The 20,462-nt window shown below is 39.7% G+C and overlaps 1 protein-coding gene across 3 annotated transcripts in view; it reads left to right on the forward strand.

The window, feature by feature from the left end:
• Positions 1–13,627: 13,627 nt before the first annotated feature.
• The window catches only part of TMEM273 (transmembrane protein 273), a 34,402-nt gene continuing 27,567 nt past the window's right edge, over positions 13,628–20,462 (forward strand). For all 3 annotated transcript variants that reach the window (XM_030335028.1, XM_030335029.1, XM_030335030.1), the window contains exon 1: positions 13,628–13,772. In XM_030335028.1, coding sequence (XP_030190888.1) covers positions 13,727–13,772 — 46 coding nt within the window. In that variant the 5' untranslated portion in view covers positions 13,628–13,726. The remainder of the gene's footprint in view (positions 13,773–20,462) is intronic.

Below are 20,462 nucleotides of genomic sequence, written 5' to 3' on the forward strand. Positions count from 1 at the left end.
ACAATGAAAAGTATACAGAGGGTGTTCTTTCAAAGGGAAAATGATCCCGGATGGAAGCTAAGAGATGCAGTAAGGAATGAAGGATAATGAAAAGGATGTTTGATTGTATAGAAAATTCATCACCATCATCATCATCATCATCATCATCATCATCATCTCATTACTATCATTCCCACTTAATATGTGTGAGTATCTGTCAGGGCAAGTTTCCCTCCACCAATAACCCTCATCCTTGCTCTGCCCTCATGTGTCCTTTTACCAAAAACCTCTAGCTATCCTTGGGCTTATATTTTTCCATATATGTTTTAAAGTTAGTATGCGAAGCTCCTAAAAACTTTATCTGGAATTTTTGTAATCTTCTTGAGTTTATACATTAATTTGCAGGCAATTGTCATATTTATAATGTTAACTTGTCCCACATACAACCATGGTGCTTTTTGCATTTATTTGGTTTTCTTGAATGTCCTGTACTAGAGATATATGTCTCCATAAGTGATTTGTACGTTCTTTATTAAGCAGGCTTTTAGATAATCTATCATTTATGTTGCTACTATGAATGGTATCTTAATATTTGAATATATTTTTGAATTTATTTTTGCTGCTATAAAAGAAAGCCATTGCTTTATACAGTCACTTTGAATTTAAATACCTACCTTAGCTCCTTTATTAATTTCCACAATTACACATTCTATTGAGGTTTTATTCAGGTAATCATTTCATTGGGAAGGAATAGCAGTTTTGTTTTTTCCTTTTCAACATCATTTTTTGTTGTTGTTTTTAAAAACCATAACTAGGTGTTGGACTTAATTAAATTCATTTGTAAGATCTACTCAGATCATCATGTAATTTTTCTCTTTTGACCCACAAATACAAAACATTGCATTGACAGATTTTTCTGATTTAAATCATTCTTTAATTCCTTGAATAAAACCCTGTTTGGTCAGAGTTTATCAGGTTTTTTTAAGGTAAGAAGTTGAATTTTATTTGTGAATATTTTATGTAAAAATATATATCTATATTTATATATGAATGCCCTTTTTATACTTCCATTATCTGATTTTGGGATCCAGGTAATAAGAGCTTTTATTAAAATGAGTAGGATACATGTTACTCATTTTTTTTCTGTAAAAATGTATGTAAGAATTATTTATTCTTATAAAATTTGGTGGAGTTCACTTACAAGGTCATATAAATATGGGTTTTTAAAAGGAAGAATGTCTTTGATTCTCTTTTCAATTTTTTGATGGCCATTGGTATCTTTATGTATTTCTTCTCATGTTAATTTTGGCATTTTTAAATTTTACCCATTTTTGTGCATTTTTTGAGGTTTTTAATTTTGGTCATATAGGCCTTTTTAAAAAATTTTTTTAATGTTGATTTATTATTGAAAGACAGAGAGAGACAGAGTGTGAGCAGGGGAGGGGCAGAGAGAGAGGGAGACACAGAATCTGAAGCAGGCTCCAGTCTCTGAGCTGTCAGCATAGAGCCCCATGCGGGGCTCGAACTCACAAACCGCGAGATCATGACCTGAGCTGAAGTCGGATGCTTAACCGACTGAGCCACCCAGGTGCCCCGGTCATATAGGTCTTTATAAAATTATTATTTTTTAAATGTTTATTTATTTATTTTGAGAGAAAGAGAACAAGCCGGGGAGGGACAGAGAGAGAGGGAGAGAGAGAATCCCATGCAGGGTTCAGTCTCAGGAACCATGAGATCATGACCTGAGCAGAGATCAAGAGTCAGTTGCTTATTTAAAAAAAAAAAAAAAAGAGTCAGTTGCTTAACCAACTGAGCTACCCAGGTGCCCCTTTATAAATTTTTTTTAAAAAACTATCAATTGCGTGATAGTATTTTATTTTTATGTTATTTCTCTTTTCCCTTTGCACAGATCTTGTTAGAAGTCTATTGTATTAGTAATTGTAATGAACCAGTTTTGTTAATAATTTGTTCTGTGTGGCTTTTTCTCCTCCCCTTTACCTTAGTAATAAATCCCTCAATTTTATGTAGGACATGTGCATGTAAGACGATGTTTCTCAGCCTCTTTGCTGTTAGTTCTGGTCATATAATTAAGATGTTGCCAAAAGATGTGAGTGAAAGGATGTGTCGCAAAATTTATATTGTGTCTTTGTTGAGTATAAATGTATTAGTATGAACTTGTTTATAATGTTATTCGAATTGTTTCCTTCTTGCTTATTTTCGTTTACTTGATCTCTCAGTTTCCAAAGACATGATATTCTCCACCTATAACTGTTTATGTCTCCCTGTGATTCTTTCATTGGTGCTCTATATATTTTTAGATCATATTTTTAGGTTCCTACATTTGTATTATCATTTTATTTTCTTACCCTATTTTTTTTTTACCAAGGTACGTAATATCCACCTTTCCTTCTTATGTTTATTTAGCACCTTAAATTCTGTTTTATTCAATATTGAAATGGCTACCCTGCTTTTTGTATTTGGCTGCTATTTTTTTGTTTCTTATATTCAACTTTTATGAATTTCTTTTTAAAATATGTCTTTGTTTAACATCAAATAGATGACATGGAATTTTTAAAAAAATCCAATATTAATGTTTCTGTCTTATAGTTAGTGAGTTGTCCCTATTTATATCCTTAAATTTGTACTGAAGTTCAATTTATATACAGAAAATGTATATAGATCAAAATACAGAGCTCAAAGATTTTCATAAAAAGAACACATCCATGCAAAGCCCCCAGTTCTTTATCAGCACCTCAGAAGTTCTCTTGTGTTCCCTTTCAGGCATTACCCCCTGCAAAGGAAAACACTATCCTGACTTATGAAAGCATAGATGAATTTGACCTGTTTTTGTACTTTACTCAAATGTATCTGTCTTTTGCTTATATTAGGTTTGTGAGATCAGTCCACATTGTTGTGTAACTATTTTGATTGTTCAGGTTCACTGCTCTATAGGCTTCCATTGTGTGAATATACACTATCTACTTAGTTATTAGGCATTTTAATGATTTCCTTATTTTTGCTATTATTATTTGGACGGCCATGAACTTTCTAGTGCATGCCTTCCGGTAGACACACGTAAACACATATCTACATTTCGCTTGGGTATATTACCTAGAAGCAGAATTGCCAGGTCATAGAGTATGTATATATTTAATCTTAGCAGATGCTGCTAAGCATGTTTTAGTTGTACCAATTTATACTCCCATCAGTGATATATGAGGGATCTGGAGGCTCTACATTTTCACCAACCCTTGGCATTTTCTGCTTTTATCATTCTAGGTGGGTGGGGTGTAGCAGAATTATGCTGAAATTTTACTTTGTATTTCTCTGCTAATAAATTTAATTGAGCATCTTTTTATATACTTCTTGGCCATGAGTGTTGTTTTTTTGTTTGTTTGTTTGTTTGTTTTTTGTGAGTGTGAAGTGCATCCTTAAGTCTTTGGTCCATTTTTTCTATTGAGTGTTTGTGTAGTTTTACCAATTTATAAAAATATCAAGGCCTCGAAATGAGAACTGTGTCAAATACATGCATTATCAGTATCTTCTCCCCTTCTGCAAGTTGCATTTGCACTCTGTTAAATGATGTCTTTTGATGCAAGAAAGTTCTTAGTTTTCATAAATTACAATATATAAAATTTCCTATACTATGTTTTGTGTCTTTTTTTTTAAGTTTTTTTATTTATTTTGAGAGAGAGAAAGCAAGTAGAGGAGGAGCAGAGAGAGAGAGAGGGAGAGAGAATCTCAAGTAGGCTCCACAGGAACAGAGCAGAGTCTGATGCGGGGCTCCAACTCATGAACTATGAGATCATGACCTGAGCCGAAATCAGCCACCCAGGTGCCTCTGTTTTGGGTCTTTTTAAAGAAATCTTTGTTTTACTTCAAAGTCACAGTGTTATTTTTACACATACATTTATTTTACTTATTTTGTGATTGTTTTAGCTTACAATTATTTCTGTCCTATGTTTTTACCATTTCCCTTCACTTTGTTTTTTGTTATTTGTTTTTTATTCTCCTCTCTCATATTCCATTGCAATAATTTTTCTTCTTTTCATTTAAAATTCACATAGTCGTGGGCGCCTGGGTGGCTCGGTCAGTTAGGCATCCAACTTCAGTTCAGGTCATGGTCTCACGGTTCGTGGGTTCGAGCTTGGCCTTGGGCTCCATGCTGACAGCTTGGAGCCCAGAGCCTGCTTCCAACTCTACATCTCTCTCTCGCTCTCTGCCCCTCCCCGACTCATGCTCTGTCTCTCTCTCTCAAAAATAAATAAACATTAAAAAATAAAATAAAATAAAATTCACACAGTCTATTTTTGTTATTCTGATGCTTATCCCTAAACCTCTCATGATTATCCCTATGATTTTCTCCCAATTTCTTGAGCTTGTCAATTTCTTGAGCTTGTCTTCCTTGGAATAGGTAATTACTTTAGAGTATGCTTACTTCCATCTTATATTCTCCCCTTCTTTATCTTCACTCTCCCAACCCCACCCCATGCATATCATCAGAAATTTTAATTATTAAAACATGTGTGTATGCATATGTATGTGTGTATCCTGAATTATTTAAAAATAAAAAGAGATGGAAAATGAAGAATGGAGAAAAGACATTTTAAAAATATACATATTTAAAATGTGTTTATATATATTTATATTTCCCTCGATTCTTTTGGTAATTTCACATTTGGGCAATAGACTTAAAGCATTTTAACCCTAACTTCCAGTATCTTTTATTGGCTTCTTAACTGTTTCTTTTTGCTGGAGTATTTCTTGTCAGTGTTTTGAAAGAGATTGTGAAGTTTTACACTACTGAGAATATCCTTACTTTATCTTTGCATTTAAATGAGAGTTTAGCTGGATATAAAATTCTTGATGTAAAGTCCTCTCTTTTGAGTACCCCATTTTATTGCTGCATCCATTGTTTCTCTTGAGATATTGGCTATAACCTGATCTGTTTTCCTTTGTCCGTGATGTACATTTTCTCTCTCGAAGCTCTTAGAATTTTTTATTTTTCCAGGAAAATATTTAATTTCAATAAAACATACTTAAGTCTTTTTTCTCCCTTAAGACATCCTTCTTAACATTCTTTGAGCCTTCTCAGTCTGAAACCTTTAATCTCTGTATCTGAGAAAATTAATGTGTCATTACTCCAAATATCCTCTCAGTTTTTTTTTTCTCTTCTTTCAATACTCCAGTTAATGGATGCTGACACTCTCATTTCTGTCCTTCAAGCTTCTTAGTATCCATCTTATTATTCTTTTTCCTCTTTCTTACCTTTTCAGAGAGAGTTCCTAAACCTGATTTTTCAAAGATTACTGATTGCTTTTCCTGCTGTATTTTCCTTCTACTCATCTCCTTTCTAGTGTTCCTTAATTACATACTTTCACACCTAGTGATTTCATTTTTCTTCTTTTTCATAACTGCTTGTTTCTGCTTAATGTTTCCAATATCCTCTCTTATCTCTTTGGGTATGTTTTTTATGCTTATGCTAAATTATTGTGCTTTTTACTGTTCCATTAACTCTGATTCTTCTGTCATCATATGTTTAGCTTTTCTGCTTTTCATACTTAGTTCTTGTGCTGTTCAGATATCTCATTACTTTTCCCTGTGAACGTATGACCTCAGGACGACCCGCTGCCCTGGCTCGTGACATGAACCAGAGCGGCAACACAATCCCAGCTCATGTGAGCCTCTCTGAGAGAGTCGGGGCAGGTTAGGTGGGGGCTGCTTGGCTTTATAACCTGGGTTCAAGCACTCGTTTGCATACCTCCCCTCCTCCTGAGCTTTCATGGGACTGCTCAGTAACTTGGCCTTCCTTTCAGTTCTAAGAATCATGTGGCCTCCATGATGAAGTCCTTTGTGTATAGAGGGTGAGGAAGGGGTGGAAATAGTGTTAGAATGTGTAGGCCCGTCAACATCCACTGCTGTCACTGGCACCCTTCCCTTTAATGCAGCACTGATGACAACTCATGACTCTGGCTGGCTCTGCTGTCTTTGTGTTTCATCTGGGCAATTTAGGGGAGGGTAGCTCAAGTAAAAAGCTCCCCACCAGCCTAAACTGGGTCTGGGGTGCCCAGACCTTTCATTTCACCGTTTCCTACATGCACACCCTGAGACCTCTGTCCCCATGAGGTTTCCCCACAATTTTCACTTTAGACTCTTGGGATTCCCCAGTCTTCTCACTTTTCTGCGAGAAGCCCTGTCTGGTCTGTAAGGGACCCTATGCTAATCTATGAGGGAATGCGATAAGTTTCCAAGTTTGTAAGCCCCCCATTGTACAGATTTGTAATATTTATTTTATAGCTCACTCACACTTGAGTTTACTCTTTGTAAGTCAACGTTACAAAAATAACAATAACAACGACCACTTACGCTTACAATGTGGCAATCATTTTTTTTAAGACGTTCAGATATATTAATGCATTTGCTCCTATAACCACCCTTATAACATTTTTATTTCTCTTTTACAAATGAAGAAACTAAGATGCAGAGAGGTTAAGTTCAGGGTCAAGGTCATCTGACCTCAAGTCTGTGTTCTTAATCATGACATTTATAGCTGACTCTAAATTTCTTTTTTAAAAGCCTGACTCAACTCCAAATAGTTTCTCCAAAAATTTTGTCTCCTCCATCCCACGTCTATGTGCTTTAATTAGCAATATCCTTGTGGGAATATTCCCCAAGAAGTTAGATCTCTGGGTGTGTGTTGATAAGAAGAGATTTTTCACGTAGGTCGCATTTTTGGAATCTTTATTTATATGGTGACATTTGTTAATACAAAGGAAATGGTGTTTATGTTAAACTCTTGTGATTCCAGGACAGAATCCCATCTGCGAATTGGGACTTTGTAGATGACCCAAGGCTCACATCCTAGGCAGGGACCTAGGAAAACACTTAATTCCTTCTGAGAAAATGAGGCAGAGTGTGAGATGTTTGCTAGTGTTCTTCAAGAAGCTTCATGCATCGTCACCTGAGATGCCCAGATGCTAGACAATCCTCTACTAAAGGTTGAAGTCAAGGGGCGCCTGGGTGGCTCAGTCGGTTGGGCAGCCGACTTCGGCTCAGGTCATGATCTCGCGGTCCGTGAGTTCGAGCCCCGCGTCGGGCTCTGTGCTGACAGCTCAGAGCCTGGAGCCTGTTTCAGATTCTGTGTCTCCCTCTCTCTGACCCTCCCCCGTTCATGCTCTGTCTCTCTCTGTCTCAAAAATAAATAAACATTAAAAAAAAAAAGGTTGAAGTCAAGAAACAGGGCGTCTGGGGGGCGGCGCCTGGGTGGCTCAGTTGGTTAGGCGACCGACTTTGGCTCAGGTCATGATCTCACGGTCTTTGAGTTCCAGCCCCACGTGGGCTCTGCGCTGACAGCTCGGAGCCTGGAGCCTGTTTCAGATTCTGTGTCTCCCTCTCTCTCGGCCCCTCCCCCACTCAAGCTCTGTCTCTGTCTCTTTCAAAAATAAATAAACATTAAAAAAAATTTTTTTTAAGAAAAAAAGAAAAGAAACAGGGTGTCTGGGTAGCTTGTATTTTTGCTGATTTTCTATTTGATAAATTGAAACTTTTGTAATTTTATAAGACATATGGGCTGAGAATTAAGTTCTTTTCAATAGTGTGGGAAATACTGCATACACCATAATGTCCTAATTCTCACACAGGCTGCACATGGCCAAGTATAAATGAGGTTGGATGCTCAGACTGAGAAAGATGATCCATTCCCTGAGCTCCCTTTGAGCTGGGATCTTAACAGGCCATTCCTAGGTTTCTTTGGCCACGAGACCCTGAGCCAAAGGGGCTTCCTGTTGTTGAACATGGCTTTATTCCCCAAAGTTGCTTTGGTGAATGTCCAGCTCCTTAGCTCCCATGGGGCACTGGAGAGAAATTCGGAATGAAAGTTGCTTTTAGTTTTGGTAGTTTCATTATTTCAAGATCGATTACTTTAATAATGAAATTTGCATTAGTACTTTAATGGACTTTATACTTTTTATCATGACCTGGCTGTATTCGAGAAAATTTAGAATTACAATATTATTCTTGGGTCAGCAACAGACCTATGTACAGCCATGCAAAAACAGGGAAAGAAATTAAGCCATATATATGTAAAGGCATAAATATAATTTTTATAATCAGGAAATAATATTAAAACAACAACAACACATATAATTACTTACGGTAAGATGGGATCACGTTTATGTACAGGATTCCCTGTAGCCAACTTCCGAATGCACACATCTCTTACTTTACCTTATTACTTCTGCTAACCACAGTCCAAAGTCGTGCTGTTCTTTATTTGCACAAGGTTTTGGCCAAGTGGGCTGTAACCACTGGCCATGTTTGTCTACAATCTTTACCGTCCTTCTTTCCCTGGAAACAGATACATATGCAAATTTGCTTAGTAACTCAAGCCAGTTGATGAAGATAAAGGTATACGTTTGCCGCTACACGCTATCCTGTCTGCTATTTCGTTATGTACATGGACCAGTTTAGGTTGGTTCTTGTCTTTATTTGTCATTTGATTTTTAATTTTCAAAAATTGTGTGGTGAGCACCCTTATTTACACATCCTTCGTTTGCTCAATTATTTCCTTCGATATGCTTTTTAAAGTGGGATTAATGTGTCAAAACTTGTGTAAATTTTTAAAGCTATTGACACTTATGACCAGAATGATTGAAATAATTTAAATTTCTATCAAAACAATTCTGCTAGTATTAATATTTTTAATTACATTTAAATTATGGAATCTTTCAAAAATAAACATTAAAAAAATTTTAAAAAGGGGGGGCATCTGGGTGGCTCAGTCATTAAGTTTCAGACTTCGGCTCAGGTCATCTCACGGTTTGTGGGTTCAAGCCCCGTGTCAGGCTCTGTGCTGACAGCTCAGAGCCTGGAGCCTACTTTGGATTCTGTCTCCCTGTCTCTCTGCCCTTCCCCCACTCGCACTCTGTATCTCTCTCAAAAATAAATAAACATTAAAAAATTAATTATGGAGTCTTTAACAAGGAGTTATGAATAAAGAGACCATATAATTTATGATCTAAACTTTTTGGCCTTTGTCAAACCTTTGGGAATGAAAAGAGATGCTATTATAGCTGCACCAAGATAATGCACATAAACCAGGACTTATCTGGAAAAAACTCAGCATATAATCTTCTACTAACGAATCATAATAATAACACAAATACCCATGCACCCACTCACAGTTAAAGAGCTAGAATATGACCTCTGTATCCTGCTGCGTGTTCTTTCCTTATCTACCCACTCTTCTGAATTTTGTGTTTATCATTCTAATGATTTTAAAAATATTATTTAATGAAGAAAATGTACGTATTCCCTAAACTCTCTATTGTTTAGTTTTGCTTGTTTCTGTGCTTTGTAAAAACGGTATCATTCTAATTGTCACCTTTTGCAGTTTGATTTTTCACACAATATTATATTTCTAAGATTTATCTAAGTTGTCCATGTGGCAGTAGTTTATTCATTTTTAGAGCTATATAATAGTAAATATTTGCCCATTTTTTGTTGATGGGTTTCATGGTTCTTTTGAGGTCTTTTTTGCTATTATAAACTACACTCTATAAATGTTTTGTTCTGTATGTCTCTGAATGTACTGATCTTAGAGTGTCCCTGTTTATATCTCCAGCAGTAGAATTGTTGAATCCTATGATAAACAAATCTTCAACTTTCCCAGAGAATAGAAAATTGTTGACAAAGATTTTATATCCTATTTTTTCCCACAACCTCAATTTAACTTTAGCATTATCGAAGATTGTTTCCCCGTCCTTACCAAGGTATAAGTGACAAATTAAGATTTTATACGTTAATGTTTTGATATACATTGTGAAATCATTGCCACAATCAAGCTAACTGACACACTCATCCCCTCACATAGTTACCGTGTTCTTTTCTTGTGATGAGAACTCTTAAAATGTGTCCTCTTAGCAAATTTTAAGCACATAATCAGTATTGTTAACTACATTCACATTTCCGATCTTTAGAATTTATTCATCTTGCATAACTGAAATTTTGTACCCCTTGAACATCATCTCCCCAAGCCCTGGGCTACCATCAGTCTACTCTCTGCTTCTGTGAGTTTGGCTATTTTAGATTTTTTTCTCTTTCTTTCTTTCTTTCTTTCTTTCTTTCTTTCTTTCTTTCTTCTTTCTTTCTTTACTCAGAGAGATTGCCAGTGCGTGGAAGCAGGAGAGGAGAGACGGAAGGGAGAAAGAGAAACTTTACTTTCTGGTTTATTCATTTCTGCTTTCATATTTATTATTGCCTTTCTCCTGCCTTTTCTTAGGTTTATTCTTTCCAAACTTCTCCACTTGCTTGCTTAGCTCATCCCTTTCTCAACCCTCTTTTCTAAGTATTTATATCCTTTCCTTCTAGTTATTGTTTTACTTGCAATCTACAAAATCAGATACGAAACATTTTCAGTATTGTTAGGTTCTAGCTATTTTTAACTTTCACTGTAATTTTTTATTTGACTTCTGAGTTACCTAGAAATGTGTTTTTAAGTTTCCAAACATAAGGGCACTGCATGTATTTTTTTGTTACTGTCATCTGATTCGATTGCACTGTGTCAAAAAATGTGATCTGTATGTCAGCCATTCTTTGAATTTTTTGAGAGTTACTTCATGGCCCAGATGTGGTTGTTGTTGTTGTTTTCTTTTTTTCCTTTTTTGTAAATATTGCACACATGCTTGAGAACTTGAGAAGAATAGCTCTTTTCTAATTGCTGGGCGAAGAGTTCTTTTTAAGTTCGATAGATCAATATGTTTCCCATCTTCCCTGTCTTTAATTTTTAAAAATCTCCTGTAATGATGGTGGATCTGATGGTTTTTCCCATCTTGCACTCCGGGCATCTGGGGTACAAATTGTGTGCTTTGTGGCAGGGGGGAGGATAGGAGCTCCCAACGTCTGATGGTGACCACATTGGAGGAAGGGCAGCACCCTGAGGAATATCAGAGCTGAGCTCTCCTTCTCTTTGGATTGGCAAAGTAGCTTACCTCCTGACCAAGGCAAAGTCCACAACCCTCTCACTCACAGGCTGGGCTGGCTCAGCCCGGGTGTGAGCTAAGCAAGCATCACTGAGACCTTGTGCTGTGTCTATCACCGGACTAGGTGCTCTGGCCCCTGCCTTCACAGGCGCCTGGTCCAGGGGGGTTATCCCAACCGCCGTGACAGGAGCAGACTCAGGTTCAGAATGAGGCATTTGTTACAAGAGCATGGGGTGGGGTACCCACTCTGGCAGGGTGGGGGGCATCACACCCCACTGAGATCCCCTTCATAACCAGGTGCACTGGCTAGGTGTCAGGTCTTTCTTACGGATCCTAGCTTACGGGACAGTTGAGCGTCTGTATTTCCTTCTTCTCCATGCAAGTAGGTAGCAGACACTGACTTTTCCGGTCTCAGGAGATTGTGGCAGTGTAAAAGGCAGAAGTTGCCACAGGAACTTCCTGTCTTGGGTTTACACATGAGAGGTTGAGCCCTGGAAGCGCTCTCAAGAAGTATTTCAGAGATGAAGTTACATACCAACATCTGGTTTGACCTACCCACATGTAAAAAACATTTTAAAATTAGTACCAACATTTACAAATATGATTTCACAAAACATGGACCTCTTTGTGCACCGGGAAACCAAGGCCTGCTTACAGCTCCCCTGATGCATCTCCTGCAGTCCCCCAGCCCCTGCCTATGACTTACCATGTCTACACTGGCATGGCCTTACAGTTTGCCTAGGAAGTGAAATATTTCTTCCACCAACATCTCCATTAAGCAGGATGAAAGTTTTAAAAGTTCCCACGTCTCATGGAGCACCTGGGTGGCTCAGTCAGTTCAGCATGGGACTCTTGATCTCAGCTCAGGTCTTTTTTTTTTTTTTAATTACTGTTTTTTATTTATTTTTGAGACAGAGAGAGACAGAGTGTGGGGGGGGGGGGAAGGCAGAGAGAGAGGGAGACACAGAATCCGAAGGAGGCTCCAGGCTCCGAGCTGACAGCACCGAGCCCGAGGCGGGGCTCGAACCCATGAACCATGAGATCATGACCTGAGCCGAAGTCGATGCTTAACCGACTGAGCCACCCAGGCGCCCCTCAGCTCAGGTCTTGATCTCAGGGTTGTGAGTTCCAGCCCCACGGTGGGCTCCTTGCTGGGCATAAAGCCAACTAAAAAAATAATAATAATAAAAAAAGTGCACACGTTTCAGGAGAAGCCAGAGGGAGTATGTTTCCTGGCGTAGGTGAAGACTGACCCAAAGTGTTTGGTATGAAATAAAGTGTGCCTGGATAGAGGGACGGAACCTTAAGGCACCAAAGCGAAGAAAACTGCTTTTTCTGGCGAACGGCCCGCCCTGCTCGTGTCCATCGTTTACATGAGACTCAGAAGGACAAAAGTGCTCCGTGAGTTAGCTGTTTTAGGGATTTGGCAGAGGAAGCTTGAGAATGACAAAGAGGTTAACTGCTGTCTGCCCCTTTGGAAGGGGCTCAACAGTTGTCATTAAGGGGCTTTGCATTTTGGAAAGTGAGATTTCTCGCACATTCGAGCTGGAGGCTTGCACAGTCAAGCAGATGTCAAGGAGAAGTATGGAAACACACGGCCCCAAGTCTGCTGGTCGAGCCTGTGTTGACAACCAAGGGTCTTCCAGCGTTGGGTGCTTACCGTGGGCTCTGTGAACGTGGATGGGGAAAACATCACATCTCAGGCCTCTACCCTCTCGTGGAAACTTAATGGTCCTTTCCAACGTGAGGATAGCCAATAAACCACAGTGATATTACTGCATGGGTGCCTTCACTGCTGGTAGGAACTGCAGACATTTTCATCCATTTTTTTTTAAATTTTTTGATGTTTATTTATTTTTGAGGCAGAGGGAGACAGAGTGAGAGTGGGGGAGGGGCAGAGAGAGAGGGAGACACAGAATCTGAAACAGGCTCCAGGCTCTGAGCTGTCAGCACAGAGCCCAACGCAGGGCTCAAACCCACGAACCGTGAGATCATGACCTGGGCCGAAGGTGGTCGCTTAACCAACTGAGCCACCCAGGCGCCCCTATTTTCATCCACATTTTAGCTGGTGCAGATAGCTCTAAATATCCTTTACCTTTGTCATGTTGTCAGGATGGTGGTAGTTACTGCACCTGGGCTAGACCTTGCTGTTGACTGTGCAGATAAAGAAGCACCTACATTTCCATATCATAAGTCTTTTTTATTGGATATTGGATAAATATTTGGATTCAGCATAACTGGTTTCTTTTATGATCCTAGCTACTTTATTCTGGACATCAAAAATGTTATTCTGAGAAGAGAGTCATAGGCCTCCCCAGACTCAGAGGTGTCGTCCCTGAACCAAAGCCACAGGGGTTTCTGCAGGACCCGGACATCCATGTTGACCAACTTTGCCCACACCCCCCTCCCAGACTTATCGGCCTGGGTCTGTGGGCAAGATTCTGCACCCAGGTGCCCTTCTGTTCCTGTGCTGTGTGTGTGTGGTGGGGGGCAGATCACAGGAGATAGTGTTGGGTGATAACTAGTACCCCAGCGTGCCTCAGTGAGCCCTCACCGTGGGCTTGCTCCCTTCCACCGACTGACAGGGCAAAGGCAACACGCACTTCCCTCAGCCCTGCCCTTCGACAGAGCTGAGAGGAACTGAGCAGCCTCCCCACAAGGCAGCTTCCGCCTTGTCTGTCACGCGGAATGTGGCTTCTGTCCCTCACAGCCTTGGGTCAGACAGCCACAGTGCTTGCTCGGAGGGGAGCCAGGAGCAGAAAGCCAGCATGGGCTCCGGGGCCAGCATGCTGAGAGCCCTCCTCCTTCTCCTAGGTGAGTGAGGAATGCAGAGACAGGGTGGATGTGACTCGTCCATGGCAGGGGTGCCTCAATGAGTGGGAAACTGGGGGAGCATTAGCTCACTGGGGCTCAGTCCCTGAAGCACAGATGAGTCCCTTTGAATAGACAGCTTTTCTCAGTTTGAGACACAAGGCAGTGAAAATGATTTTTGTTTGTTTCCTTCCAGCTGCAACTTACAAAGGCTTCTTCTGGGCCAGAGGGGAACAGGAAAGGGTCATGTGGTAGAAAGAGCTTTGGGCTTGGGACTTAGACCAACCTGGCTTTAAATCATGGCTCCATTGGTACCAAACGGCAGCAAGCTTCTTAGACTCTCTCTCAGTTTCTGAACCAGTAAAATGGGGGATAATAATGCCTAGCTTCCAGAATTGTATGAAAATTAAGCTCCATTTAATTAAGTCAAACCGAAATAATTACATAAAATGAGAAAATGTGGGGATGTAGGTGCTTCTTTATAGTCAGTGGTGAATCAGTCTTATTGGGGAGCGGAGTAGGCTCTTAGTCACCCAGAAGTATCCTGGTTTTTTTAAAGTCATCTTTAGTTCTGTGCATCAAAAGCAGGAAGAAGGGAGAAAGGCAGAGACTAACGGAAAAGTAGGGCCAGATACAGAGGGAGAGATAGAAGACCAGAGAAGCAGACAGGGAGGAAAAAAACAAGAGAGATAGGGACCGAGGCATAGAATGATGATTAGACATGAGATATGTGTAGACAGAGACAGGGTTGAAAGAGCCATGTGACCTTGCAAAATTCCCTTTGACGTTAACTGTTATCTCTTAAAAAGGCAACAAAATAGTCCCTCGTCTCCACAAAGATGCTGTTTCTCAGAACTTGCACTGGGTCAAAACTCAAAGGCAAGCAGCCTGTCTTTGGATCTAATCTTCTGTCGGGGAAGCAACAGCCTGTATCCTGGACATGGGCAGTGTTATTCCCACGTCCCTGAAGCCTGCACCCAGCCTGGGAGCGAACAAAGACTTTGGCTTTCTGGGAGCTAGCCTGTCAGTCAGAGAGCCTCAGCATCTATCAGTTTACACATGGAAATGGGCACATGTAACGAGTGGCAGTGGCAGTGAGGGGGTGGCTAGAATCAATAATCAAGAACTCAGAGTGTGTAGGGCAGAAAATGCAAAGTGTGCTCCGTAAAGCGGCAGAAGGTGGCAGATGTTCTAACCCGTGTCTGCTTTTGACCTTACCTAGATATACAAACCAGTGGGTCCTGGGGGAAGGGGGAGGAAGTTAAATTTAAGAAATCCAATGAAAAAAATGTGCGTATTGTACAAACAGGCAGCTTGCTGAAGAAATCCAAACAAACAATACACCTTGAAAATGCTGAAGGTCGCAAATAGTAAAACAAATAGCCACATTTAACATTTTGAGTGCGCTCGATAGGCTGCATACTCCCCTAAACACTCGAGTTAGCTCATTCCATCCCTACGACAGATTTATGAAAGAGGTCCCACCATGATCTGCACTTTATGGATGGGGTTTTAATTCGTTGGCCGAGACATCACAGCCGGTTAGTGTTTTCACATATTATTAGTAGAGAAACTAGCGTTTTGGAGTGTGTATCTAGCTCTACACCTGCTGAATGTTAATCCTTTTCTGCTATTTACCGGTCCCGGGATGTGAACGGGCTGTTGATCCTTTCTGCTCAGTTTTCTCATCTGTAAGTTGGGGATAATGATTGTACCAATCTCATAGGGCTATTGAGGGAACTCAAGTCTGTTACCACATTTAAAGCATGTACCTGGTATCTGCCATGGGGTGAGCACTCACTGTTGGATATTTGGAACACTACTTGAACCAATTTTCTCAGAAGGCAATTTGACAATACGTAGCAAAGTGTAAGCTGTTCACAATCTTTTATCTGGAAATTCCACCTTCAGGTACTTATCCTGTTGAAATAATAGGATAAAACCTCCCCAAAATATTTAATGGGGTGCTTCAGCACTGCTGACCCCAGTGGAAACCAGAAACAAGTGATTTTCAGTTGGAATCTGGCTAAATCAATTATACTTGAATGTTTCTAATGATATCCAATATGTTTACATAAAAGACACAATTTCCTCGGAACTGACATGGACAGAGGAGAAGTGACAAAGTGACAGTTACAGAGTTATCGTTAGGTAGTTATATTTTGCAATATGTTTGCTTGCCTCTCCAAAAATTGGCTGGAAGTAAATACAGCAAATTGTTAATTGTTTCCTTTTACTCTTTCTAGGAAATAGGATAAGGAGGCATCTTTTAGTTTCTTTGGATTGAAATTTTTCAAAATGATCTTATATATATTCTTAATACCAAATAAATTTCTGTGCAACAAAAAAAAGCATGATAGCCTGTTGAAAGTTGTAAGAAATAGTGGAGACTTTATGAGAAGCTGGTGAAAGAGATCTTGAGGATTACCGAGTGACACCCTGTAACTGAGGGCAGGTGACCAGGTCGGCCACCCCAGGATGTGTGGGAGAGCTGTGTGTGAGGACTTCTGGGGACATGGTAGGCATCTCTGCCTATAGACTCCAAGGCTTGCATGACTCCAAGGTCAAGGCTTGCATGATCCACTATTCCGCGCCCCCCCCCCCCCCCCCCCCCCGCCCAGAGTAGCTGCAGAGTTTTGGGAAAACCAATTTTCAAGTATTCTAAAACTGTTTTTAAAACTGAGATCCATGTAATGAACATATGGACTCAACACCTTGAATTACACATTAAAAACCTCAGCTGGTTGTTTTAGATACATGGATTTGAAGGGAGATAGGTAAATCAACGCATCCATCAGAGAAACAGAATGTCACAAATGAAGTTAATGCCCTTTAGGCTCCCCTCCTCTGTCTGGTTTTCCTCTCTCCTCCAGAGGAAACAGCACCTCTGTACTTCCTTCCTGTGCTGCTTTCTAGGTGTTCAACTTGTGACCTGAATGTCACCACAGCATACTCAACCTGCTGCATTAGCTCCCCATTCTGATCACATACATCTGTTTCAACTGCCCACTGGATTCCGATGCAACACTGTATCATAATTTAGTCATACATTCTGGTACTGACAAATTTGGGTTGTTTGTAACTTTTTGCCTCCGGAGCCGATGCTGCAATGGGCCTTTCCATCTTCTAGAACCCTCATTCTTCTGGGAGACAGTCTGGAAGAGGTGTCATTGTCATGGGGATGTGCGATTCTCCCTTTATTGGATATTGCCAGATTGCTCTCCGTTAGTGAGATCTGGACATCTCTGTCCCTCTACAGATTTAGTAAGATTCAGTATTGTCAGACTTTTCATTTTTTTTGCCTATCGGAGTTGTAAAATATTATCTCCAAGTTTTTAGGTTACATGTTCCCGATTACTAGTGAGAATATGTAATGTATATTTACCAGAGAGCCAGGATTCTTTGTTCTGTAAATTTCTTGTTATTTTTCTTTCGTTATTGGTCTTTTACATATTTTTCACAAATATGCTGTCTCAGTATATTGCTTATCTTTTATTTTGGTGGCGCACTTTGATACAATCACATTTTTCATTCTTTGACTTTTGGTGTGTTTGTGTGTGGCCTAAACAAAGGATCCAGTTTTACTTTTTGGGGGGTATAAAACATCCATTGTCTCAATATCATTTATTTAACAATCTTTCCTTTCTCTCCTGCTTCGCCATGCTTCTTCTATTTTATACCCATTTAATGAGTGTTTGAACTGTTAATGGGATTCCTATTCTGTGCCACGTTTTGCATATGTCTGTGTTGAGTCATGTCACACTGTTTTATTTACTGTAGCTTAGAATCTTGGTAACTTGTAGGTAAGATCCCTTCTCCTCCTTCTCCTTCATCTGTTTCCCCTCCTTCTCCCCCCGCCTCCTCCTTTTTCTCCCTTTCCCTCTCCCTGGCCCTTTCCCCCTCCTTCTTTGGCATTAAACTCAGCTCTTACTATGTCTTCTCCCTTGCATGTAGAATGCTTTTCTGGAAAGCGTCATACCGACCCACTTCCTGAAAGCTGATTCTGAATATGGTGCCTCGCCCGGCACTTCTATGTAGGTTTCATTTGTTTCTCACAAATAGCCCACAAAGCAGATGCTCTTATCAGCATGCCTATTTCACAGATGAGGGAACTGAGGCGCAGAATGATAAAGTAGCTTACCAGAGGTCACCACAGCAGGTGAGTGGGACTGCTGGAATTCAAATGCAAATATTTTGATGCCAAAAAGCTGTATTTTTAGCTCTAATACCAAACTGCCTCCCAGCTGAGAATAGAAAGTAGTAGTGTCATCATGGAAAACTGACATGACTTTTAAAACTGTTCTTTCAGTCTTCTATTTCAAGATAGTTTCAAACTTAAAGAAAAGTTGTAAGAATAAATCATACAAAGAACACCTATATGATTTGCTGACTTCTTAATCAAATTACGATTTGCTTTATCTTATGTGCTGTCTATAGAGAGATACGTTTATATAAAACAAATTAGTATATATTATATATGTTTATGTGTATATATATACACACACATATATATATGTATATACGCACACACACACACACATATTTAGAGACAGATCTTTTTCTCAGAGCCATTTGAGAGTAAGTTGTATATATCATATTTTTTTTAACTTCTAAATACATTAGTGTGTATTTCCTTTTTTTTATGTTTTATTTATTTTTGAGAGAGAGACAACGCGAGCAGGGGAGGGACAGAAACAGAAGGAGACACAGAATCCGAGGCGGGCTCTAGGCTTTGAGCTGTCTGCACAGAGCCCGATGTGGGGCTGGAACCCAGGAACTGTGAGATCATGACCTGAGCCAAGGTCCGATGTCCAACGGACTGAGCCACCCAGGCACCCTGTCAGTGTGTATTTCTTAAGAATAGAGACCATCTCTTGCATAACCACAGCATAGTTATCAACGACAGGAAAGTTAACATTGACAAAGTGCTTTCACTGTCTCAGTATTTCAGTACACCCACCAATGCCCTTTGTAGCTTTCACTGAGCTCAGCAAAGGACCCAGTGGAGGGGAAGGTGTTACATTTGGTAACCTTGTTTCTTTAGCCTTCTTTATCTGGAACATCGAGACAACCTTTGTCTTTTATGGTTGATATTTTAGAAGCTTCCATCTCCTTTTTTTTCATAGAACATTCCTCATTTTTGAGTTTGCCTGATAGTCTAATGATTTCAGTTATCCATTTCGTGCTAGAAAAAGCATAACTTCTCTTGGATCCTTCTCAGGGTTTTGCATTTGGAAGCATTAAGATACCTATCTGAGAAAGGCTCATGTACATAATAATAAAAGACTTACAACTAGATTTTGGATTATGTTTGTCACAATTCTAAATAAATTATTTGCCACTTAATTACTAACTGATCCATATTGTTAAATTTTGCTAAAATATTGTTCTAAGAATAGCTATTGATAAGATCTGGTGAAATTTCTAAGGCATTTTCTCAGAGGTTTGCACCTTCCTCTTTAAAAGGCTGCCATTGGGGCGCCTGGGTGGCGCAGTCGGTTAAGCGTCCGACTTCAGCCAGGTCACGATCTCGCGCTCCGTGAGTTCGAGCCCCGCGTCAGGCTCTGGGCTGATGGCTCGGAGCCTGGAGCCTGTTTCCGATTCTGTGTCTCCCTCTCTCCCTGCCCCTCCCCTGTTCATGCTCTGTCTCTCTCTGTCCCAAAAATAAATAAAAAACGTTGAAAAAAAAATTAAAAAAAAAAAAATAAAAGGCTGCCATATAAAATATTCCTATGGTCTCTAATTCCAACCAAAACGTCAGCCATCTGTCTCTGTTTTAATTCTGTTGGAAAGCACCCGCTGAAATCTATGTATTATTATAATCATGATAATAAAAGAAATACAATATCACTTTAATTATGTTCCAGTGGCTAAAACATTCTTCACTGAAAGAGCCAGAGTTATTGAAGAGAGCAGAGGCTTTTTCCCCCCTTAATTTATAATGAAAAGATGGCAGAGGCCTGGGTAAAGAGAATTAAATTCGTTTTTATCTTACAAGTCAAAGTCATCACTTTATTCCTTGGCTCTTAGTCCCTGAGATCTTTGTAAAAATCTTTCCTGACAGCTTTTCCCCTGTTTCAGATTCCTGCCAACACAATGTTTCAGAGTCGAGCAGTGTGTGGATTCCAGGTGGAAAGAATTCTTCACTGCTGGGTTTCTTTTGCTGTGTAACAGTTTACAACAAATGTAACAAAAGAAAATGATACACTAGGGTCACTCAGAAAGGCTGCAGAAGGTGAAGGAAGAAGTCATGACCCCAGAAAGGGGAGGCAAAATGTCTTGATCAAGCAAGAATTCTCTGCATGACTTTTGCCCATTTTCTAACTGGTTTGCTTGGTTTTTCCTTTTCTATTGAATTTTAAGAGTTCTTAATTTGTCTGAACATGAGTCCTTCGTCAAACATGCAACCTGCAAATATTTTCTCCCAGTCTCTAGCTGATCTCTTCATCCTCTCCACAGAGTTCTTCACACAGCAAAAGTACTTAATTTTAAGTAAGTCTGATTTACTGATATTTTTTCTCTTATGGATCATGCTTTTGATATCCCATTTGAGAAGCTTTCACCATGCACACCCTAAGTCTCCAAGACTTTATTTTACGTTTTCTTTTAAAAGTTGTCAACTAAAGAATAGAATAGAATAGAATAGAATAGAATAGAATAGAATAGACTGAAAATAAAAACAAAAATAAAAGC

This window comes from Lynx canadensis, chromosome D2, assembly GCF_007474595.2.
Source record: "Lynx canadensis isolate LIC74 chromosome D2, mLynCan4.pri.v2, whole genome shotgun sequence".
NCBI classification, from domain to species: Eukaryota; Metazoa; Chordata; class Mammalia; order Carnivora; family Felidae; genus Lynx; species Lynx canadensis.